The 25,979-nt window shown below is 42.2% G+C and overlaps 1 protein-coding gene across 1 annotated transcript in view; it reads left to right on the top strand.

The window, feature by feature from the left end:
- plb1 (phospholipase B1) overlaps window positions 1–25,979 on the top strand; it is a 181,686-nt gene that overhangs the window by 24,256 nt on the left and 131,451 nt on the right. The window contains exons 4-14 of the mRNA XM_073055347.1: window positions 4,299–4,357; window positions 4,447–4,481; window positions 9,214–9,257; window positions 9,928–10,027; window positions 12,686–12,737; window positions 18,473–18,553; window positions 20,845–20,910; window positions 21,660–21,751; window positions 21,896–21,971; window positions 22,703–22,807; window positions 24,355–24,450. Coding sequence (XP_072911448.1) covers window positions 4,299–4,357; window positions 4,447–4,481; window positions 9,214–9,257; window positions 9,928–10,027; window positions 12,686–12,737; window positions 18,473–18,553; window positions 20,845–20,910; window positions 21,660–21,751; window positions 21,896–21,971; window positions 22,703–22,807; window positions 24,355–24,450 — 806 coding nt within the window. The remainder of the gene's footprint in view (window positions 1–4,298; window positions 4,358–4,446; window positions 4,482–9,213; window positions 9,258–9,927; window positions 10,028–12,685; window positions 12,738–18,472; window positions 18,554–20,844; window positions 20,911–21,659; window positions 21,752–21,895; window positions 21,972–22,702; window positions 22,808–24,354; window positions 24,451–25,979) is intronic.

The following is a 25,979-nucleotide window of genomic DNA, read 5'->3' as shown; positions in this document are numbered from 1 at the left end:
TTGAGATCTTTTTAAATCTTTCCCCTCTCACTTTAAACCTATGCCCTGTAGTTTTAGACACTCTCACACCAGGGAAAAGAATGCGGCTGTTCACCTTATCCATGCCCCTCATGACATCATAAATTTCTATAAGGTCACCCCACAATTCATGCACTCCAAGTTCATGGTTAGCTCGATGCTATTACAGCTCAGAGATCGGAGTTCAATCCTGATAACAACCGTAAGAAATTTTTATGTCCTTCCTGTGACCGCACGGGTTTCCTCCGGGTGCTCCAGTTTCCTCCCACATTCCAAAGATGTACTGGTTCCTAGTTAAATTGATGATAGTAAGTGGTCCCGTGATTAGGCAAGGTTTAAATTGGTGGGTTGCTGGGTGGTGCAGCTCGTTGGGTTAGAAGAGTCTGCAATGTATCTCCAAATAAATAAATAAATAAAATCATGGCCTATCTACCCTCTCCTTATAACCCGAACCCTGCAGTCCCAGTGACGTCCTGGTCTGGTCCATAAGGCACTGGATTCAAAATCAGGTTTATTATCATTGTGAAATTTGTTGTATTGCTGTAATACTTCAGTGCAAAGGCACAAGATTACTACAAAAGTAAATAAATAATGCAAAAAATAAGGAATAATGAGGTAGTGTTCATGGATCACTCAGTAATCTGATGGCAGAGGGGAAGAAGTTGTTTCAGAATTGCCGAGTGTGGCTCTTCAGGCTTCTGAATATTAGATGTTGTTGCTATGAGGGCATTTCAGCTCACGAGTGAAAAAGGGTGAGGGTACTGGTAAAACAGAGTGCATGAAGCACATAAAGGTGTGGCTCATAGATGGTTAAGAGAAACCAGATGTTTGGATTGAGATTGAGTAGCCTACAAAATGTAATGGATGCAGTCTATCACGGGTAAATCCTTCCTAACCATTGAGCACATCTACACAGAGCATCTGTCATCAAGGACCCCAACCACCCAGGGCGTGCTCTCTTCTTGCTGCTGCCATCAGGAAGAAGGTACAGGAGCCTCAGGACCCTCAACACCAGGTTCAGGAACAGTTATTACCCCTTAGCCATCAGGCTTTTGAACCAAAGGGGATAACTTCACTCAACTTCGCTCACCCCATCATTGAACTGCTCCCATAACGTATGGGCTCACTTTCAAGGACTCTTCATCTCATTTTCTCAATATTTATTCCTTATCTATTTTATTATTTTTTTCTTCTTTTTGCATTTGCACAGTTTATCGTCTTGCATATTGATTGTTTGTCCGTCCTGTTGGGTATGGCCTTCCTTTGATTCCATTAAGTTTCTCGCACTTATTATGTATCCCCACAAGAAAGTGAATCTCAGGGTTATATATGATAACATATATGGACTGTACTTTGATAATAAATTGACCTTGAACTTTAAAATGCTGCATATAAAAGGTTTTCATTTTAATACTACCGTACATGTAAAAGTACAATTTAGTACCAATTGGAATTTGTCTGCTTGGTACTGATTAAATAAACAATTAAGCTTGATAGATAGCTTTAATTATTCTTACACAAATGATACTATTGATTATTAACTTAAAATATCACTGCTAATACTCTATGTAGTCAGCATATGAAAATTCAATATTACTAATGATTGCAAACAACACTAAAATATAAGCAGAAATTCAGTGGACCCAGGACACATCTTTGCCCTATAACTCAATGGCTCTAAAATCATCTCACAGCTCGAATCAAATGAGAGATTGTATTTCACATATGGGTAATTCTGCTTATCTTGCACATTCTCTCTCCTAACTATCTTTCCGTGCCTTTCTGAACTGGGAAGATGTCTGTTCTAACTCTTTATCTTATCTCTGACTTTCTGCATACAAGTTCCTGAGGCCTTATCTTGCAGAACAGGGTTTGAAACAGAGCAAACCTTAAATTGCTGCATTTGCTGATATCCTGCTGCCACGCTGCTAATTTTTAAATGATCAAAACAACTCCACTTCACCCACCCCCCCCCACCTCATCAAACACGGACTGCTGCCCCAAATCACAATGGGTCAGGGTAGCAGTGACTTCCTTACAAGTTTGATTGAGAAAGTAGAAGTGGTAGGGGATGTGGAAAGGAGGACGACCTAACATTGGCTGATCAGGAGCATCATGGACTGTTTGCCCCTCTCCCATCAGGGAGGAGGCTACGTAGCACACCAGGACCATCAGACTCAAAAACAGTTACTTTCCCCAAGCAAGGCTGATCAACATCTCCACCCGTTAACCCACCCCTCCACACCCCCAACCACCACTACTTTATCATTCCCCATCAATCACCTTACACCCAGTCATTCCTGTGTTTAACATCTCTTTACGGACATACAATCAATCTATGTATATTACGTATTTATATTCATTGTTTTATATATATTTGCTATTGTACTCTATATCTTATTATTGTGACTTTTTCGTGCTGCATCAGATCTGGAGTAACAATTATTTCATTCTCCCTAATACTTGTGTTCTGGAAATGACATTAAACAATCTTGAATGTTGATTTGCATGATTATCAAAGGGGTCGCATCCTGGTATCATAGAACATAGAACAGTACAGTACAGCACAGGCCCTTTGTTGTTCTGATCCAGCTAAAAGGTGCATCAAATAATCCCCAAAAACTAATCTCTTCTACCCATACAATGTCCATATCCCTCCAGCTTCCTGAAATTCATGTGCCCATCTAAACGTCTCCCAGAAGTCTCTAACGTACTTGGCTCTATCACTACACCATTCTGCACCTACCCTCAGCTTATAATTCTCAAATGGATCGTCACTCCATTATCATACCTGCTAGCGTTTGCTGTGCTACTGCCTTTCCAGCATTACGCCAATGATGTTTCAAAAGCTGGTTTATTGGTTATAAAATGCCTGGAGATATGCTGAACTTACGAACACTGAAGTTCGGGTGTTGGCCCTTCAACGGAGGTACTTGCATCTGAGTCAGGATTAGTTGCTTTAGGACTCAGAAGGTCATAACGTCATACAGCCCAGAAACAGGCCCTTTGGCCCATCACATTTATGCCATCCATTGTTCTCATCTGTACTTGCCCCATCTACGGCTATTTGTTATGTAGTCTTCCATGCCTTGCTGACTCATGTATTTGTATAGACATTTTGTAAGTGTTGTGTGTGTGTGTCATCAACCACCATTTCACCAGGCAGTGCATTCCACAATCTCCCAGTCTCCATGTGGAAACATGCCCCCTTTGATCCTCTCAAAATTTCCTACCTCTCACATATTTATGCCCTCATGTTTTGGACATCACCAACAAAGGGAAAAGATTGTGACTGTCTAGTCTTCATAAGTTTGTATGTCTAATGAACCCATCCTGAAACCTAAACTGACACTATTGTCTAGTGCATAGTCAGAGATTTATTTATGGTAAAGCTTTAAGTCCAGGTCATCTTGACCTTCAGATGTTGCTGAACCCTTCACATCACTGGAAGAAATTCTTTGTGATTTGGGATGAAATTGGATCACCCGAATTGAAACTTCTGTGACCTGGTCAAAGTTTTTCCTTCAACAGACGCCAACAAAATAAGAGTGGAAACAGAAGAATATGAGTGCAGAGTGTACCCAGTGAATCCAACTTTTCCATACATATTCCTTATCAGCTTTCCTTGCCTGCCACTGAACTAAAAGTGAGGACAACTGGAAACGAGTGATATAACCCTGGTTTCACAATAACAATTCTCAACAACAAATGCACAGTACATGCCAAGTGAGCAACAAACCTGATGGTTTTGATTTCTCTAACTTCCAATACTTCTCCTCCTCATTCCTTTCTCTCCCCCCCACCTTCTTATTCCCAGCCTCCGGATAGAGGGGCCCTTTCGAAACAGAGATGCGGAGAAATTTCTTTAGCCAAAGGGTGGTGAATTTGAGGAATTTGTTGCCGCATGCAGCTGTGGAGGCCAAGTCGGTGGGTGTATTTAAGGCAGAGATTGATAGGTTCTTGATTGGACATGGCATCAAAGGTTACGGGGAGAAGGCTGGAAAATGGGGTTGAGGAGGAGATAGAAAAAAGGATTAGCCATGATTGAATGGTGGAGCAGACTCACCGGGCCAGATGGCCTAATTCTGCTCCTGTGTCTTATGGTCTTATTCTGGCCTGAACCCCCTTCCTTTTCAGGGCATCGGCCCAAAACAGCAACTGTCTATTCCTCTCTATACTATAGATACTGCCTGACTTGCTGAGTTCCTCCAGCAATTTGTGTGTTTTGGACAACAACTGTTGGGTTTATTTTCAACCTGTGTTTGTCTAACTCTCCACAGTCCACACTTTGAGACCATCAGAGATCAGGGTTGCTGCAATGATGGGGGATTCGCTCTTTGTAAGTAGAGTTGTTTGCTTATTATTGCCTGAGAATTGGTCAGTGTGGAATGTGTTGACAATGCACTAATACCCTCTGTTTACTTCCAGGTTGGTTCACTACAGGACACTGAGCAATCGACAAGGTAATGATTTAACCGGAAAATCACAGCATTATTTTGTTCCTTTCTCCCCTCCGTTGACATTGAAATCCCTAGTAAACTGGGAGACTCGGCATTAGAGAGGGAGCGCAGGAATTTCATGACTATATTATGCTGGGGTGAGTGAGGTTGACAGCAGTGATGGGGACTAAATGAACTAGCCAACATAGCTCATTATTTCTTTGCAGTTGTAGCTTGCAATTGGATTTGCCAGACACAAGGCTTTGTCCATTTAGACGGATGGACGCACTCAAGGGAAAAAAAACTCAACCTGAGGGTTCCCCTCTTGATCACTCACTCTTCTAACTTATAAATGTATATGTCTGGTCCTTCACTGTTGCGGGGGTCAAAATCCTGTAAAATCCCAGCCAGCAGCATCATTAGAGCTCATTCTGCATATTCTGTGGAGGCTCGGAATCTTACCATCTTGCAGATAACTAGGAACAGGCAAAGGTCCTGGGGGTCAGTTAAATGTAAGTAAATGCTATGCTTTTGTGTCGACAGAAACACAGCTGTCTGAATGGTTCAGCCACTATCTGCTTTTTCTCTGGGGGGGAGGGTAGGAATCACATTTGTAAGTATAATTTTCAAGGAGGGAGGGGGGAATTCTTTTGATGGATAAGGGATTCCTCCCAGGAAGAACATTCACCAGAGTGGAGAACAAAACAGACCTTTCTGGAACCCAGATAGCAAAGATCCTTTTGTAAACATCAGCTTGCAATTTAGTAGAGGAACTATGAAGGAACTATGTCAACACTGCAGTTATCCAAGATTCTGAGTGGAGAGGGTTACTCATTCCAGACTCGGCAGTCTGTGTGTAATCACTCTCAGTGGCAATGATTTGTTTTGTTGGGCTTTGGGGGATACCAGTATTCTAGCCTGCAATAGGCCAAGCTCTCTTCTCGTCACTACCAGTGGAGCAGGGCGTACAGAATCCATAGGTCCCACAAGAACAGTTATTACCCTACGACTCAGGCTCTCGAAACAGCATGGATAACTTCACTCAGCACAACTCTGAACTGATTCTACGACCCACAGACACACTTTCAAATGAGAAAACCTGCCGATGCTGGAAATCCAAAGCATCACAAACAAACTGCTGGAGGAACTCAGCAGGGCAGGCAGCATCTATGGAAAAGAGTAAACAGTTGATGTTGCAGTCTGAGACCCTTTATCGGGACTGGTCCTGATGAAAGGTCTCGGCCTGAAATGTTGACTGGAGACTCACTTTCAAGATCTCTTCACCTCATGCTCTTGGTATTACACTTTTTATTTGCACTGTTTGTCTTCTTTTGCATTTGTTTGTTTGCCATTCTTTATACATGATTTTTTTTTGTAGATTCTATTGTAGCTTTTTATTTTTCCTGTAAATACTTGCAAGGAAATGAAACCCAAGGTTGTATATCATAATATATATGTACGTTGATAATAAAATTACTTTAAACTTTTAAAATTTTAACTATAAGACATAGGAGCAGAATTAAGCCATTTGGCCCATCGGGTCTGCTCTGCTATTTCATCATGGCTTATCCATTTCTGTCTCAACCCCAATCTCTTGCTTTCTCTCCATAACCTTTCATGCCCTGACTAATCAAGAACTATCAAACTCTGCCTTAAATGCACTCAGTGACCTGGTCTCCATAGCTGCCTGAGGCAACAAATTCCATTGATTTACCCCCTCTAATAAAATTCCTCCTCATCTCTTCTCTAAATGGACATCCCTCTATTCTGAGGCTACGCTCTCCGGTCCTAGACTCCCCATCAAAGGAAACATCTTCACATCCACTCTATTTAGGCCTTACAATATTCGATAGTCTTTAATAAGATCTCCCCTTCTAAATTCCAGCAGGTACAGGTCAGAGCTATCAAATGCTCCTCATATGATAAGCCATTCAATTCCAGAATCATTCTCGTGAACCTCCTCTGAACCCTCTCCAATGTCAGCACATCCTTTCTTAAATAAGGGGCCCAAAACTGCTCACAATGCTCCAAGTGAGGTCTCACTGGTGTCTTATTCAGCCTCAGTATCACACTCTTGTTTTTATATTCTAGAACTCTGGAAATGAATGCTAACATTGCGTTTGCCTTCCTCTCCACCCATTCAACCTGCAAATTTAGGCAATGATGCAAGAGGACTCCCAGGTTGCACCTTTGCACCTCAGATTTTTTTTGTAAACTTTCTCCCTGTTTGGGAAACAGTCTATGGTTTTTATTCCTTCTATTACATCACAACACTTGGGGTGCAAACTGGGTTCCAGTGGCATTGGAGTTAATCCAGCAGCAGGAGTGTGAATCCCACGGTGGACGACTATTTGTAATTCAAATCATGTGATAAATTTGAAATAAAAATCTATTATTAGTGACTCAGAAGCATCTGGCTATACAATTGTAAAAAAATATGTATCTGTTTATTAGTGTTTTCCAGAGCAGGAAATCTGCCATCTTACTTCGGTAGGTCTTTATATGTCTCCAAACCTTTGCCAATGTGAGTGACTTATTAACTATACTTTCAGCCACTCAGTTCAAAGGGAATTAGAGATGCACAATAAATGTCAGTCACGCAGACGCTATCCTCAACCTAGCATGAATAAATTAAAAATCCCGCCTCAAAGCTTAAGATGCAAAAGTCATTGATTCATACAGCACAGGAACAGGCCCTGTGCTGCATACTGAATAAGATCCTCATCTGAACCAGTCCTATTTGCCCGCATTCAGCCCATATCCTTCCAAACAAGGGGTCCCTAACCTTTTTATGCCATGGAGCAAGGAATCCATGGACACCAGGTTGAGGAGACCTGTTCTCCACCTTTCCTGCCCATTTGCCTATATAGGCACCTTTTAAATAATAGTGTGCAGTCGTCCCTTCTTCAACTCCTTCCCCAGCAGCTCATTGCATACACTGAACATTGTCTGGGTGAATACGTTTCTCTTCAGGTCCTTATTAAATCTTACCCCTCTCACCTTAATTCTCCATCAATGGGGAAAATGTGCATATTCACCCTAGCTATGACCCTCTTGATTTTTATACACCTCTATAAGATTGCCCCTCATTCTCCTAGTTCCAAAAACAAAAGGAGTCCCAACCTGCTCTCCATAATTTAGTCTTTTGAGACCTGGCAACACTTGGAAATCTCCTCTATAGCTGGGTCGGGCAGCATCTGTGGAGGGAAGTGCAGAGTTGATGCATCGGGTCAAGGCCCTTCATCTAGACTGGAATATAGAGGGGAGATAGCCAAAATAAAAAGGTGGAGGGAATGGCTGGCAAATGATAGCTGGTCCAAAGATGATTGGCAAATAAAGGAGGGAAGAGTGGGAATAGCGCCAGAAACGGGGAGGTGATGGATGGAATTGACAAAGGGCTGAAGATGATGGTATCTGATAGGAGAGGAAGCTGGAGCGCGGAATGAAGGGAGGGAGGTGGATATAGCAGATGGGAGTGGTGGGGAAAGGTAACCAAGTGAGAAGAGTGTGCTAGTGAAAGGTAAATCGTAAGGGTGAACGAGGAGAAAGAGAGAGTGATGAGGGTTGGGTAGATCAAGATGAAAGGAAAAAGAGACAGAGAGGGAGAAATTTACTGGAAGATGTAGAACTCTTTAACATTTTATGTGTTGCTCCAGACTTCGGTGTCTGGAGATTTTTGTGTATCCACAGAGATCCAGACTGTTTTTCCACTAGGCAGGGGTTTCCAACCTTTTTTATGCCATGGACCAATACCATTAAGCCAAGGGTCTGTGGACTCTAGGTTGGAACCCCAGCACTAGAGTGATGGGCAAACAACCTCGAGGAACAAACATTAAACAAAGACTCTGCTTGCTATCCTCCTTAGAAATAACAGATCCCACGGCATTCCCTAGAAGAGCATAAGGACTTTTTGCTCTCATTTGCTCACCTTTCAGGATTTGGGCTTCATGGGTATGGCCTGCATTTAATGCCTGTCGTTAACTACTCTTCCTCGGTTTTTCTTGGGCACTTAAGAATTGACTGCATAAATACATACAACAAAATCTAAAAAGCAGTCCTGCTGAAGGGTCTCAGCCCAAGATGTCAACTATTTACTCTTTTCCATCCATGTTGCCTAAGTTCCTCCAGCATTTTGTGTCTGTTATCTTAAAAACAATTATCTGATTTTTGTTGCATTCCATTTTTGGAATCCATCGTCAAAGTTGTTCAGTGGGATTCCTGAAGTGGATGTGAAGAATGCTTTAGAAAACCATGTGCTCCTTTCCAAGCAATTGACATAGAAGAGTTACAACATTGGAACAGGTCCTCCAGCCCACAGTTTGTGCAAGGCTAATCAAGCAAATTACTGTAAGAGCTGTTTTTCACGATCGACGGCTATGGAAAGTGAGTATGCTTTCTGCAGTGGGAATCAATCAAGAAGATTGAGTCTTTCTCCATACACAGATAGGCTGGGTCCTTGGTACCAACCTAAATTCACTAATAAATGGAAATAAAAGCCTTCAGAAGCCCTGGGTTTAATCAAATGCTGGCTGCCTCTTTCCAGGAATATCAAGGAGTATCAGCTTACTGATCTTTGCCTTCTACCTGCTGGCCAGTCATTCAGAACAGGTGGACACCTGGCCTACCACCACGCAAATCTGGATGTTGGGATAATTCATTCCAAGAGCCAGCATGGGAATAGTGGGCAGAGTGGCCTCTAGTTGTTTTCATGACAGTAAATGTAACTTTTTTTCTCTTTGTTTTCTATTAACTAAAGGATTGGGGAGGACCCATCTTCCAGGATGCAAGGCTCCTTTCCAGGTATGCGCCCACGAGCAGTCCCTTCAGAAAGCCAAGGACAGTCAAGCATTGGTCCTACTCTCCTTTCCGGGCCTGGGTTAGGAGCTGCTCTTCTTGCTCCAGACTAGAGGAACGCAGCACCGAATCAGGCCCTTCAACTCAACTTGCTATGCCGATCATGAAACCAAGCTAGTCCCATCTGCCCACGTTTGGCCCTCATCTCTCTTAACCTTTCCTATCCACGTATCCAACCAAGTGTCTTTTATGTATTATGTTGCACTTGTTTCAAAAGCAGCTCGTTCCATATAAACATGAAGAAGCCCCTTTTAAATTTTCCCCCTCTTGTTTTAAACCTCTACCATTTAGTTTTTGATTCTCTTTTCTTGATAAAAAGACCATGTGAATTTACCCTCTGTCTGCCATGAGTTTATAAGCTTTTTTGTGTTCTAGGATGAGTAGCACTGTGGCACAGCAGGTATTACTGCTACTTTACAACTCCAGCAGCCCCCAGGTTTGATCCTGACTTCCACTGCTTTCCGTGCGGTGTTTGCAAGTTCTCCCAGTGACAATATAGGCTTCGCCCCCAACTCCCCCCCCCCCCAGCTGATGTTCAGAATCTGGTCTGTTAGGCTATATATATCTGCGTGCCATTACAACACTTAAAATTCCCAATCATCTTTCTAATCCACAGATATTTTGAAACTTTTTAATCCTGACCTCATTGGATACTCTCAAGACAACAGAAGCCATGACAACTCACTGGACCAGTCTACTCTGAAAGTGAAAGCTGAGTATGTTAACTCTGAGAATGCAGTTTTTTTCACTGGCTGTCTCACTGTTGTGGAGTATGAACGTGGGCTTTTGTGATTCTTACTTTCAAAGCTGGGCTGGGAGGCTCACAGGATTCAGAATCATAGAGCCTTGATGCTAGAGTACTGTGCAAAAGTCTTAGGCTCACATATATAGCTCGGGTGCCTTTTCACGGTTCTGTATTTGTCAGTGCGGAGTGGAGAGTGAGTTTGTAAATCTAGTGGGAGCAAAAGATATTGGCAATGGTGAAGGTGAAGTGCTGTTGGGAGGGGTGTAGGACAGGTGGCAGAGGAGTGCTGGGGCAGGGGGTGGCACAGGTGCAGACACACCCAGCCCCAAAACACCAGGAAAGGTCATTTGATTCCAAACAATTGGTTTATTGATCATTACAGAATGTCCCTCTGGTGCTTCCCGTGCTCTCCCCTCTCCCCTCCCCTTTTCTCAACCGTTATTCCCCTCTCCCTGCCCCTTTCCCACTTAGTCTGCTCTAGAGACCCATATCAGAATCAGGTTTATCATCACTCACCTGTCATAAAATGTTATTTTTTCTCTTGTAGCAGCAGTACAGTGTAATACATAAAATTACTACCGTGCAAACGTTTGATTTTCCCTAGCTATCTATATTATATATAACTCTAATATATCTCTATACCGCTAATCGCTCCATCAATCTTTAATCTCTATTCTCTCCTCTCTCTCAATCACTCCCTCTCTCCCCCTCTCTATAGATATCTATATATCTAGAGCTAGGGTATATAGGGTATATGGCTCAGACTTTTCCACAGTACTGTATATAATGTGGAATACTCATCCATACCATCCCATTTGCCTGTGTTTAGCCCATAGCCCCCTGAACCTTTCCCATCCATGGACCTGTCCAAGCGTCTTAAATATTGTAATTATACCTACCTTTACTAGATCTTTTGGTAGCTGGTTCCATATATGCACCCATTCTCTGCATAGGATCCCTTTAAATCCTTCCCATCAACATATGTCTTCTAGTTTTGGACTCCCCTCCCCTGGGAAAAATAATGTGATCATTTCCTTTATCTGTGCCACACGCTATTTTATATACCTCCTTGAGGTGACCTCCTCAGACTCCTGAAAGCCTCTGTTGGTCAGGGTTGATCATGGATGTTGCGTCCTAGCTGTCTAAATACTCAAGCCCGGGCAGAATGATATGGGGAGCAAGCCCCCCTCCTCCATGCACCTGACGAACCCAAAGGAATGGCAGAGACCGATACAGTTTGGCACCAGCAGCATTGAACTCAACATAGGGCCTTAGGGACTCTAGCTTCAGATTTTTCCCTCAGGGTTTTCTCCTGAAACCTTCCCCATGAGTGGTAAAGCCACAAGATGGTGGAGGTTTGAGATCAGGGCTTTCCTTTTCCTAGATGAGCTGCCAACCACAGCTGATGAGCCCTATCTGCCTGAAGTGAAAGATTTTAAAGCGTCAGTAGACCACCTTCGCCCTTCTGTCAGTAGAAATGCTGCTGCCAGGCTGAGTAGCTAAGCCACACATGAGGGCCAGGGGCTGGACCTAGTTGTCAGAGGCTATTTGAGGGGCATGCCATTATAGGTCATGGGAGCTTATACCCATCACCACCCCTGACTATAATAACCTTAAGGAACCCTACGCGCCGGGGAAACTAGTCCACAAATGCTTGCACCTGGCAATAAGCTTTACCACCAGAGTTCCCCTTTTTCCTGGGTGAAATGGAGATTTAAAATTGAAGATAAACTAGGAAGGGCATTTGACAATAAGCCGATTCTTCATTGATGAGAAATAGATTTCAAATTGGTGCCCAGTGAGCATGTGAATGTTCACAACCATGTTGAGCTGTAGGTTTTAACTGCCAGTGGACTGTCCTTTACATTTCAGCTGCATTCAATGTGAGGACAATCTGCTGTACTCCATACCTCTGAGGACACTGTGCTGTATATATTAGTGAGGGCATTGGGGGGTACTCGTATGTAAATGACTCCTCATGAAGGGGAGAGGCAAAACCACTGAACTGGGGAAGATGGGCATGTGAGAGATCATAGTCATGGAATATTTGCAGCATAGAAGGAGACCATCCTCACCCACCATCATGTCCGTCCCAAAGGCATATTAGCTGTACTGCTCGTTCAGTTAGGTATGGCTAAAAGTCAAATCAAGTCTGTTGTCACGTGCACAAGAAAGGTGAGACACAAGTGCATTGAGAAACTTGCTGGCAGCAGCTTCATAGGTGATAGGTTTGGGCTGCATTCAGAACGTAAATGAGACATCGATTATACAAGGCAGCAAAGAGACAAAAAGAAGACTGTGCATAAACAAGACGTCAGTGCAAAACAAAAAACTACCAAGAGACAACTCCGCAGTCATGCAAGGGGTAGTCCATAGTGTTCCAATGCCATAGTCAGTGTAGATAGAGGGCAAGAAGCAAAGCGGGGTTGATGGGAGGGCGAGAGTAAATAAATTACAAGGGAACAGGGGAATAAGTAGAGACGGAAACGGACGTTATGGGCTTGGTCTGCTGGGCGCTGGTATGAACCCTAAAAAATCTCTATATGCAAGCACATGTAATGTTCCTCTATGGTCTGATGTGTTCTATGACATAAATTTATCAAATAATTAAGTGATCTGTTTATTTTAGGGAATTGCCAGGCCAGGCTTCAAAACTGGTGAGCAGTTTAAAAAATCAGCCGGTGAGTGTTCAGATCATCTTTACGTCATGAAGTGATAATTGTAATGGGCACACGTGCGAAATCCATTGGAGTGCTCATGGTAATGGGCCTTATGGGAAATCCATTGACCAACTGAGGGACACCCCTGTAACTAATGATTGGCTGGATCATTTTGATGATAAACCTTTTCTTGTACCCTCACAAATTCTTGCACATATTAATGTCATAAAGCCATGGGAGAGAAACTTGACTTCAAACAGCAACCCATGCTCTGGGTACAGTTGTGTGGAGATGTTTACAGGCAGTGACGAATATCCAAGGAAGCCGAGGCCTTATAAGGCACTGGTCAGACTGCACTTGGAGGATTGTGAATAGTTTTGGATCCCTTGTCTAAAAAGAGGGTGGAGAGTGTGCAAAGGAGGTTTCCAAGAATGATTTTGGGAATGGAAGGGTTAATGAATGAGGCATGTTTGATGGCTCTGGGTCTGTACTCACTACAGTTTAGAAGAACATGGAAGGGAGGAATCTCATTAAAACTTATTGAATACCAGAGGGCAAAGCCTGTGAATAGATGGACGTCCCTTTAAATCAGAGATGTGGAGAATTTCTTTAGCCAGAGGCTGATGAATCTGTGGAATTCATTGCCACAGATGACCGTGAAGGCCAAGTCACAGGGAATATTTAAATCGGAGGTTGATTGCTCTTGATTAGTAAGGGCATCAAAGGTTATGGAGAGAAGGCAGGAGAATGGTGTTGAGAGGGTTAGCCATGATGAAATGGTGAAGCAGCTTCAATGGGCCAAATGGCCTCATTCTGCTCCTATGCATCATGGTCTAATGGACGCAATGTGCATTCCAGCAGAACATCAAACATTAATTACTCTTGCATAGATTAGACCTAACCAACAGACCTTAGATAGTCAGGATGCACAACCGCTCCTCCCTCCCTATCATCCTCAACATGGGTGCCCCCCTGGGCTGCGTGCTGAGCCCATTTCTGTACACTCTGCTCACACGCAAACACCCAAGTAATCATGTTGTTCACCAGTGACAGGGCAGAGGTGAGGTTCATCATCAACAACAATGAGGCAGCTTGCAGTGAGGAGGAGGAAGTGCTCGACGCCTAGTGCCAGGCAAACAACGTCTTTATCAATGTCAACAAGATAGAGGAGATGGTTATCAACAGGGGAACTCGCACCCCTCACACCCACCTTCACATCGGTGGCACAGCGGTGGAAACTGTCAGCAGTTTCAAACCCCTGGGTGTTCACATCTCACACAACCTCTCATGGTCCCAGAACACATCCTACACAATCAGGTAAGCTCACCAGTGCCTCCACTGAGATTTGGATTATGCACATCAATAGTCAAGTAATTCCACAGATGTGCAGTAGGGATCGTCCTTACAAGCTGCATCACTGCATGGTATGGAAACTGCTCTGCACTGTACAGGAAGGCTCTACTGTGGGTAATTAAAACTGCACAACACATCACCAGCACCAACCTACCCACCATTAAGGACACCTATACAGCAAGGTGCCAGAAAAAGACCAGTAACATCATAAAGGATCCCACCCACCCTGCTCATGGACTGTTTGTCCTATTCCTATCAGGAAGAAAGCTACACAACATCCATGCCAAAACCACCAGTCTCCAAAACAGTTTCCCCAGACAGTATGACTGATCAACACCTCCGCCCACTAACCCACCCCACCACACTCCAACCACCACCACTTTATCAATTCCTGTCAGTCACCTTATGTACAGACACTCCTGCGCCTAGTGTCACTTTATGGTCATACAATCAATTGATGTATGTAAGCTGTCTTGTGTAATTATATTTATTGTGTGGTTTATTATTAATATGTCTTTACTTTATTGTGTTTTTATTGTGCTGCATCAGATCTGGAGCAGCAATTATTTCATTTTCCTTTACACTTGTGTTCTGGAAATGACATTAAACTATCTTGAATCTTGAACTATAATTCAGCTGCTGCCAATCTGTGTCAATATCCTTTGAACTTTAATAAGATTATATGTATACATTTCCGCATTAAAACACAGAACAATACAGCAAAAGAAAAGGCCCTTTAGCCGTCAATGTTATGCTGAACTAATTAAACTAGTAACTAAATGCTTAATTGGACCTTAATGCAAGATCTATATCCCTCCATTTTCTGCAGATTCATGCGTCTATTTAAGAGCCTCTTAAGTAAACACCTCTGGCGTATTTGCCTCCACCACCATCCTTGGCAGCTTGTTCAAGGCATCCACCACTCTCCATATAAAACAACTTGCCCTGCACATCTTCTTTAAACTTACCCCCTCCACCTTAAATACATGTCCTCTAGAATCAGATAAAAATACTGGTTGTCTACTGTATCCATAACTCTCACTATCTCACATCTCTCTATCAGATCTGTCCTCAGCCTCCACCACTCCAGAGCAAACAACCCAGCTTGTCCATCCTCTCCTTGCACACCCCTTCCTATCATGGCATATATTTTCTGTACCCTCTCCAAAGCCCCCTTTAATGGGGAAACCAGAATTGAATCCAATATACCAGATGCAGCCTAACCAGAGCTTTATAAAGCTGCAACATACCTTTTGAACACTGTGGCTTGAATAATGACGGCAAGCATGCCATCCAGTCCATCGTTGACATCCTATCAACCCGTTAAGCCATGTTTAGTGAGCTAGGGACAGGGACTCCAAGAGACCTCTGTTAATCACATCGTTCAATGTCTTGCCGTTGACCATGTAGTTTCCTTTTAGATTTGATCTCCCAATTGGGTGAAAAACTGACATGAGAGTCATAAACATTTAGATTATTTTCTTTGATAGGGATTTCCTATGCCCTGTGTCCATATTCCCTACTGTACCTTCCTGTACTAATCCTATGTACCCACATTAGGTCTGTAACCTACTATACAATAGTTACGAAGGAATCTGATTTTTTTAAAGCACAAAGGCACTGGGCAAAGAAGATAGAGAGAAACTTTGCCATTGATGGAAAGGGTAGAATGAGGGTTTAAAGTTCAAAGTAAATTTATTATTGTTACGAACCCCGTAACTGGGTTACTTACCAGCAAAGATAGAGGCGTCCGTTGGAGTCTGGTGATACTATTTTTAACAGTATTTATTAGTAAAAATACACAAAAATAATATCAATGCAAATATACAGATAATATATGTCATTAATACTAAACCTAAAAGTGCGGGTATAATAATAATCAATAAGAAATAAGCTCTATCATTGTCTAGGGGATAATGAATTGTCCGATGGAAATATAAAGTTCGTTTCAGTTCACACAGGCTGCGGTGGTTGTTTGTCGCTGTGTTGTAATTGTTGGAGAGAGAGGGAGAGATAGAAGAATGGGAACAGTTATCGCTATTGTTTTTGCCAACCTTCCTTTATGATTTCGATCCGTCGGTGTCTTGTTGTTGTGGCCGTTCAAGTATGACCTCTCCTTTAGCTAAACAGTTCTTCCGTGATGAGCCCGCCACCCTGGCAAGGGAGGACACACACGAGCTCTCACCGGCTTTCGCTATAAAACGCTGACACTGGATTTCTAGCGTTTCTCCTGGTGCGTCTGAGGGTTGTTTCCCAGACCCGACTTTTATCCTCACTCACGGGGTCTCAGATGTCAATCAGGTTGGGATGATGCAATCCCTCAACCAGCCCACTCTGGCTGCCCTGAGGGGTTTCAATGAATAGTACAGTACTCAATAGACAACTCCTTCTCCAAGAGACAATAGCAGTAATCAGTGGTTCCGTTCCGCTTTTGTTAGAAGGAGATATTCCACTTTGTGTATTCTGGCGTTTCTCTCTCATTACTGACATGATGTGTATCTCTCTCATTTCCTGGGTATCAGACCCGAAATAATAGCGATCTTGCAATTCTCAAATAAGGGGGGGGGGGGGGGGGGGCGACTTTGCACCCTTCGGCCCATCAGAGTTGCTCCACATTCGTAACATTATCAAAGTACATATATGTCACCATAAACAACCCTGAGATTCATTTTCTTGTGGGCAAACTCAATAAATCCAGAACAGAATCAATGCAAGGCCACACTGACTTGGGCGTTCAACCAGTGTGCAAAAGTCAACACACAGTGCAAAAACAAAAATAAATAAATAAATAGTAGTAAATAAATAGATAAACAATGAATATCAAGAGCTTTGCTTGGTGGGGAAGGTTTTGCTTATCTTGTTTCTGTAATTGAGCAAACAGATTTGGGAGAACACATTAAAAATTGGACAGAGGTGCATAAAATAGACAATTTGTATGCTGGCTTGAAACGAGTAACCCACCGCAATGTTCTTTTGAAGGCATAAAGGTGATGAATTTCTGTGGGAAAAGACATAGTCATAGGGCAATAGAACATGGCACAGGCCCTTCAGCCCAACCAATTGATGCCAACCTCTTTGTCCAGCCAGCTAGTCCCAATTTCCTGCATTCAGTCCATATTCCTCCAAGCGTGGTCCCACCATGTATCTATCCAAGTACGCCTTAAAATATTCTGTTTTATCTGCCACAACCACTTCCTCTTCCACATACACACCGCTCACTGTGTGCAAATCTTATCCCCACTCACCCCAAGCCCGTGCTCCTTAGTGTTGGGCTCCCTACCTTTAGCCAAGACCGATCATGCATAGAGTTAGAACAACAGTGTGAAGGGGGTCTTCCTCACAGGCAGATTAAAGATAGGAGGAAGACCATGTTGTCCATGTCGTATGACATTGCACATAATGATGATAATGGTGACAACCCTGAAGAAAAGACTGTTTCCATCCACTTGATCTATGCCCCTCATAGTTCTAACTTTGGGAACACGTGGCCACCAGAGGGATATGGCTACTAATAAAGCAGAGCTACTGAGCTCAAATAACTTCTGGAGGGATGTGAAACTGATTAACTGGTTGAATCGAAAGGATGTTTTGTTAGATTGGATACTGGCCCGGGCCAGGATCTCCCCTCTAGTGGGTTAAAATAGATAAATGTTTGAAGATTGCTCAATGAAATGATTATCTAGAATCAGCAATCTTTTAATAGGCTGATAGAGGTCATCTGTAATTATGCTTAGTGTATAATAATTGCTGTGTCATTTTGGGACTTTGTATCTGGGTGAACATCAAAGTATCAGTTTTATCTGACTATGGCAGGATGTGACATTGACTGACATCCCAGAACACTATATGTGCTGGGAAAAAAAGATCTGGAAAAACCTCACCAAACTTCCCCCCCCCCCATCACCCCCCTCCCCACACAAACACATACAACCCACCGCCACGTAATTCTATTAACAAGGATAGACTGGCCAATTAGAATATGCTTGACTGATTCCATGGTATCCAATAGAAATGAGCTTTGAAAATTTGGCCAGGCAGCTGGGCATCTCACTGGTAAAGTAGCCAAACAGAATCAAAGACCCCACCCATGGGGGCATAAAGGGAGACACCTTTAAGCAATACATAAAACTGATGGGCTTATGGGAGAAGGAAGGATCTGCCTGCACTGCACTTTCTCTATAACTGTAATATTCTGCACTCTGTTTTTTTTCCCCCTCTATTACCTTAATTCACTAATGTGTTGAAATGACTTGCAAAACAAAGTTTTTCACTGTACTCATGACAATAATAAGCCAAATCACAATTTATAATTTAAACAATTCACGTGTTGATGAGACTCCAGACAAATGGACACTTCTGACTGAGTCCAGAGTAGCAATAACCAGTGCCTGTTTCCTTTTCAGCACGTCAACTTTCAGAGGGATTGGAAGCTGATTACAGTTTACATGGGCCTTGCTGATCTCTGTGCATATTGCACAAATAAGGTGATGTCCAAAATACTCCTGTTAAGTAGTGATGTGTTTGTGCATTCAGTATAAGCTGAAGCAATCAACAGGAGGCAGGCCAGACTTGTTAAGGGCACTGAGCCAACAAGAAGACAATACCTAACGATGACCATACTTTGAACGAGTTCAGAGTTAGGTTTGGAAAGGAGCAATGTAATATATTTTCTTGGTCTCTAAATTTCACTAAGGTAACTTAACCAGATGACAACAGGAAAGTGGTCGAAGTGGATGTTGATTAAAACCATGTAAGAACAAAAGATTTTCAGAGAAGAAATAAAATCAATGTATCATCAGATAGTACCTGGGTGGTATGGAAGATCTCTGCCTTCTAAATAAGTGCAGGTCACTGAAAGACCAAAATTACTAGTACACTTATTTGCATTAACACATTACAATGCAAGAATATGGGATGTTAGTTAATGGGCACATTGTGTCTAATGAACCTCATTATCTCTTTCCAGAAAATAATTGAATTAATGGGTGGGATTATGAGTGTATTTATATTAAGTTATATCAGGGCTTCCCAACCTGGGGTCCAGCGAACCTTCTGTTAATGCTGGAGGTCCATGGCATAAAAAAATTGGGAATCCCTAAATTATATGAATTTACATAAGAATTCAGAAAGGTTTCACTTAAAACTCATGGAACAAAAATAATTACTAGTCTGTTTGTTAACCACAGACGGAAAACAGCGAACGTCCCCTCAGTCTTCAGATTTCTGAATGGACAATGAACAAGCCCTTGAACACTGTCTCACTATTTTTGCTCTTTCTTTGCATTAGCCATTAATTTTTAAAAAAAACATGTTTTTCTTATTGTAATTTACAGTATTTGTAAAGTGTCGCACAGTAATGCTGCGACAAAACAACAATTTTCATGACATATGTCAGTGATATTAAACCTGATTTTGATCATCATGAGTGACCAGCCATGAATGAAATAATGGCCATCACAAACCTGTCAAGGGTCTATACTGGGGTCTCAATTATTTATTTTATTTATTATCGTCTTCCCAACAAAAAGAGAAGATACCTGCAGGTTTGTCGATGACACTCAGGTGGTGACTTTTTAGGCAGCTTAGCAGAAACCTAGAACTATGGAAAGACACTAATAGATTAAAGATGTGACACTGTTGGCAAATAGATTTCAGCATAGCTGAATGCAGGGTCATCTACACTGGAACATAAACAGGTAGATCCGTTTATTATTTAAGGAACAGCAAAGGTTCTAAGAGATTTAAAGGTCTGTATACGAAACTAATACATGGGAGATGAAAAATAAACATGAAGGCTAATGAACTGTATATGGATATGACAATGTGACGGGAAGGAAGTTTTGCTGCAACTGTATAAAATGGGAGCAACGCACACAAAATGCTGGAGGAACTCAGCAGGTCAGGCAGTATCTATGAAGAGGAATAAACAGTCAATGTTTTGGGCCGAGACCTTTGTCTTCAGGACCTTTCATCTTGTGTTTACATAAACTGGGAACAATTTCAGGGTCCACTTTGTTGAAAGGATGCATTGCTCTTGGAAAGTATTCTGGGGTTACATTGTGACAGGTAACTTAAACTAGATCTGTGGTCACCATAAAAACTCAGGACTGATTTGATTTTAGGATTTTGGAAGGATGCATTCAGATCGAGAGGAGGTATTTCCACAGGCGACAAGAAGTGAAAAATTGCTGATGCTGGAAATTTGAAACAAAACTACAAAGACTGGAGATAGTCTGAAGGCTAAGCAGCATCTGGAATGAGAGGGAGAGGCACAGTTAACATTTTAGGCCCATCGTCTCTAATCAGAATTGGCAAATCCAGAAACCAAGCTTGTTTTAAGAAGGAAAATGGGTGAAGAGAACAAAGGGTATGTCAGTGATAAGGTTGGGACTGGATGGGGCTAAATAACACAGATGTTAGAGATACCAGATGAGAGAAGCTGTTGAAGGGTTGTTAATCACAGTCTGCCTAAAAGAGGAGTAAGTAGAGAGAAAGCAGAGAAAAAGGCAAAATCAACCCTTGCACTGTGAAATGCAAAGTACATCAGCCACTGAAAATTTGAAGCAAAAGAAAATACTACTAATACTTAGCAGGGCAAGCAGCATCTGTGGATGGAGAAATAATTGGTACTTACATGAAATTATTCAAAGCCTTCATCAAAATAAATAAAGTAACTGACAGAATGCCTATAGATTTGGACAGGAAATTCTTAGACTGGGACAAGATGATGTTCAATGTCTTTAAGGTATTCTGTTCCTTTCATTTCCTGATTCAGGAATATTACTCACCAGAAAATGTTGCATCCAGACTTAAAGAGGCTCTGGATATTCTGTATCAAGAGGTAAGCACAGTATTTTGAGCAACTTTCTTGCAGACATTATGATGGGTTGATACAAACACTCTCCTGGAACGATCATGCTTCAGATCCTCATCTGAGAAGTAAATCTGAGGATGGATTTATTTGTACTGAGGGGCATTATTGAATCAAGTGTACAGCACAACGTGAGGCCATTCATCCCATTATAATCCCAAAAGAAAATAGGATAATTGGGTAAGCTTATTTCCCAGTATTTGTAACTCTACAATCTACAGATTTTTAAGTGGTTAATCAGATGCTGCTTAACTACAGTGAGGATGTCTGCCTCCCTTTTACTTCAAACTGTAAATTCCCAACACTGCATTATTAAGCAAAGATTCATGCATCTTGCCTCTAATCCTTTTACATTTTTTACAATCCAAAGATAAGGGTTAAGCCTCTTTTTGAGAAGGGCTTGAGAGTGGGAAGCCTGCAGAATTCTCTGCCACAGGTTTACCTTCATCAACTAAGTTCTGCTACTCCTGTTTCACAACTTCGTTCTGACCTTAACCTGGACTCTTCAGCTATTGTGCAGTAGAAGTTCACCAGGAATCACGGGTCAAGAGAAGGCTCACCTTCCCAAAGCTGCCCAGCCTGTGTTCTGTACCACCAGTACCACCAAGCCATTCAGCCCGACTCGCATTCTCTTACACAAAGTTCCTCATTACTTATCAATGATCTCTAACACACTGTGAACCAGCACACTATTTCACCACGGACACATATCTCTGCAGGTACCACGAGCCTTTGTGAATGTTGTGGAGATGCAGAGCATCGACAGCCTCCTCCAGCGGTATGGCCCGAAACTCTCTGTACAAGAACCAAGGTAAAATCTTCAGTCAGAGCAGAACATTCTGTTCTTGTCATCAGTTTTAAATCACACATGTCTATAATTAGTTTTTTCCCATTGGGACCTTTATGATATTTATAATCTGCAAAGACATGTTTATGATTTTTTTTTGATCACCAGGGATTTTTGTGACTGCTTGGTCAAACTCCACAACTCAGGAAAGTTATCAGCATACAACATTAGTAGGGACTTCATGGTAAGTAGCACTTTAACCTCATTTATTACTATTGGAGAATTATGCATAAATTTATATTTACAGCATAATGCACTGACAGCACAATTATAAAAAGTTGCTTAGTATGGCATAAGGTTTGACCTGCACACACAAGGGCACACTATGAAGATGCAGTGCAAATAAACATTTGTTGGGTCAATACCCAGTCAGACTATTAACCTGCCTGAGTGAAGAGGTAACCAGGGGCCCCTCAGAAACCATGTGCATGTTTTTGCAAAAGGTGTAGGTGAAGGAATTCCCTATCATGTTCCTGTATTCTGCCTTATAGTTAGTGGAAAGACTTTGAGTGTTTGTTGTGTACAGCTACATGTATTTGTAAATACTGTATGTACGTGCATGCGTGAGACTTCATTGAGGTTGTCTCGTGTGTGTGTGTATCATTATGTGTAAATCCTTCATCTGTCTGCATGTCTGTGTGTGTTCAACGTGTGTGTGCATATATATTTCTTATATTCTTGTATACTTTGGTTCGCGTACGCCTTTTCTGTCTAGTTGCGTGTGTCTTTCTGTTTCCGCGTGTGTGTTTGCGTGTTTAAAACCAGTGCTCGGTCTTGCCTTAGACTCATCTGGTAGAATAGATGTGAGCAGAACTGCACACCAAGGTGACAGAGTGACCATTTAAAAAAAAAAAGACAAATGGGTTTTCTTTCAACAAAGCAGGCATTAAGACTTTGGTATGGTTCTTGTTATAGAATGCCATTCGGGAGCTGGTGTACTCCGGGATCTACGACAAGCGCAAGGATTACACGGTGGTTCTGCAACCCTTCCTCAGGAACCTGGAGCTCCCGCTCACTCCGGTGAGTTTATTAGTTCAGGTGGTTCCAGTATCCATGGCGAGGCAGGCAGGGTAGGTGGAGTGCACAGACCACGTGGGAGAATCTCAAAACATAGAATTCTTACCAATCTTGCTGAGAGAGACTGACTGAGTCAAAGAGACAGACAGATAGAAACAGAGCCACGTTAACACACACAAAATGCCGGAGGAACTCGGCAGGCCAGGACATCTGAGTGGTCTCGGCCCAAAATGTCGACTGTACTCTTTTCAACAGATGCTGCCTGGCCTGGTGGGTTCCTCCAGCATGTAGTGTGTGTTGCTTGGATTTCCAGCATCTGCAGATTTTCTCTTGTCTGTGACAAGAATATGTTAAAATGTGTTGCTCGGAAATAAATTATTGATACCTGGCCTGGCTGTGGTAAAACACACATCTTCATCTGATCCCGGTGGCTGGTGCTTGGGACTATCCATGGGAAGGTTGTTCCTCTGCCAACTGGCCTCTGGCCCCATGAGGAAAGAGAGTTATTGTCCTCCGTGGCATCTCGGGCGCGAAAGAACATTGGTTGATAGTGACACAGGAAACTGCAGACGCTGGATTCTGGAGCAACAAACAGCCTGCTGGAGGAGCTCAGCAGTCAAAAACCCTGCATCAGGAATCATGCAGGGTCCTGACGCCTTTCCCTCACAAATGTTGTCTGGCCTGTTGAGTGCTTGCGGCAGATTGTTAATCCCAGGTGACGATGCTGCAGCGGGATGCTGGGGGTTCCCATGACATTGACGGTGATGGGAAAGGAATTGTATCACAAGACAGTAAAACATCTACAACTTGGGGCAAAGACAATAGTCATTCTTTGAATTTGTTGGTCCTCAGTGTTGGAAGTTCTATGGCAAGGAAGTTGCTATTGTCACAAATTTCATAACCTTACAAAAAATATTAAATAACACAGCTACAGACCATGGGATTTGGAGGGGCCGGATACTGAGTGTGTGGAAAGTCAAGCAATGTGTCCTGAACTAGGAGTGACGACAGGCTGGAATCTAATCAAGGGGTTCAGAGGATTTACATTTCAAAGTTCAAAGTAAATTTATTCTCATAGTACATATGTTACCATATACAACCCTGAGATTCATTTTTGTGGCTATACTCAATAAATCTATCATAGAATAATAACCATAATAGAATTAATGAAAGACCGCACCAACCTGGCCATTCAACCTGTGTGCAAAAGACAGCAAATTGTGCAAATACAAAAAGAAAGCAATAATAATAAATAATCAAGCAATAAATATTGAGAATGTGAGATGAAGAGTCTTTGAACTTGAGTCCAGAGGTAGTGGGAACTGTTCAGTGATGGGGCGAGTGAAGTTATCCCCTCTGGTTCAAGAGCCTGATGGTTGAAGTCTAATAACTCTTATGCAGAATAATAAAATATTATCTATCCAGCAGTGACTGCAGACTGGAACCTAAACAAGTTTATGGATAGCATATGTCTAAATGTGTTTCATGTTGTATTGACCACATGTATCTTACATACAGTATATCTACTCTGTGTTTAATTTTCCTTGCAGAGTGGCAAAGCTGATCCCAGTTATTTATCACAGAATGGCCTCCATTTCAGTTTCAAGAGCCACACCCCTTTAGCCAGCGGTCTTTGGAATAATATGGTACGTAGAACATTTTCTGTGCCAAATCAGTTCCGCCTAACTAAATTCTCTGACCTTTCAAAAAATGTAACTTCCTCTTTAAATGCTCCTAATGATCCAGCCTGTATAACTCTCTGGGGTAAAGAATTCCTAATGTTCACAACCCTCTGAGAATATAAGTTCCTCGTCACCTCAATTTCACGTGACTGCTAATAATCTTCAAGTTCAAATTCAAGTTTATTTTTATTCAACTGTATACATATATGCCACCAAACAACATTCCTGTGGACCAAGATGCACAATGCAGTACATAAGACTCACACACAACACATAAAGTAATATTACCACAAATACATTAAAATATTCCAGAAGATTGACATCTAGCATGAGGGACATTTATGACATAAGTCAGAAAGTTAACAGTATAACACTTCTGGCGCTTCATAAGTGATGAGACTTGGGTGGTGGCAGAGAGTTCAGTAGTCTCACGGCCTATGGGGCGAAGCTGTTTCCATCCTAAAAGTTCTTGTCCTAATGTTACGGTACCTCCTGCCTGATGGTAGGGGGTCAAAGCAATTATGGGACAGATGGGAGGGGTCCTTGACAATGCTAAGGGACTGGCATATGCAGCAATTCTAGTAAGTGTCTCTGAAGGGTGGAAGAGAACCCCTAGTGATCCTCTCAACAGTCCTCACAGTCATTTGTTGACAGATGCCTTGCAATTCCTGTACCAGACAGAGATGCATCTGCTCATTTCACTCTCAATGATGTAAATAAGTCCCTCCATCTGAGATATATACTCCTACCAGCCACTCGTGATCTTTCATGCTTCATTAAGATCACCCTCTCATTCTTTGTAATGCGGAAGAACATGAGTCTAATTTCTTTAGCTGATCATGATTGTACAGCCCTATCAGCCCATGAATTGGCCTGGTGAATCTCTTCTGGATTGCGAGCATTGCCAATATATCCTTCCTTAAATTAGGGGACCAAAGTTATGCCTGGTCTCACCAATACACTGTACAATTGTAACAATTCTTCACTATTTCAAAACACCAACCAACTTGTAATAAAGGCTGTATGCTAATTGCCTTCCTTTCCAGTTGATACACCTGCAAACTAACTTTTTGTTACCTGTGCATAAGAAAGACGTAGATCTCTTTGTACTTCCCTCAGCTGCAATCTTCCTTCAAGTAGGTAATACCCTGCCTTTATAATTCTCCTTGCCAAGGTGCATAGCTGACTTTTAAACTCTGTTTGCAAAGTTTCTACCCACTGACTCAATGTACCTCAATATAGTTGTCATGCCGTAACATCCTCATCAGAACGTCTCAGCCCATTTAGTTTCAATCTTAAAAACCCAAAGCAGTTCATTAACTGGCTGCTGTTCTCCAATCTTTGCAGCCCGTCCTGACTAAACCAAAGCTCCTTTTCTTGAGAAGCACCTCAGCAATGATTTGGAAAATCCACACTTCTTATTTACACTTTGTACATTCCTGCATATTTGGGTTCATTGGCCTTCTACACTGCTCTTTCTAACAAAAAATTAA

This window comes from Hemitrygon akajei, chromosome 9 (assembly GCF_048418815.1).
Source record: "Hemitrygon akajei chromosome 9, sHemAka1.3, whole genome shotgun sequence".
Classification (NCBI taxonomy): Eukaryota; Metazoa; Chordata; class Chondrichthyes; order Myliobatiformes; family Dasyatidae; genus Hemitrygon; species Hemitrygon akajei.
The sequence above is the reverse complement of the archived record's forward strand: the minus strand, read 5'-3'. Positions and strand labels throughout refer to the sequence as shown.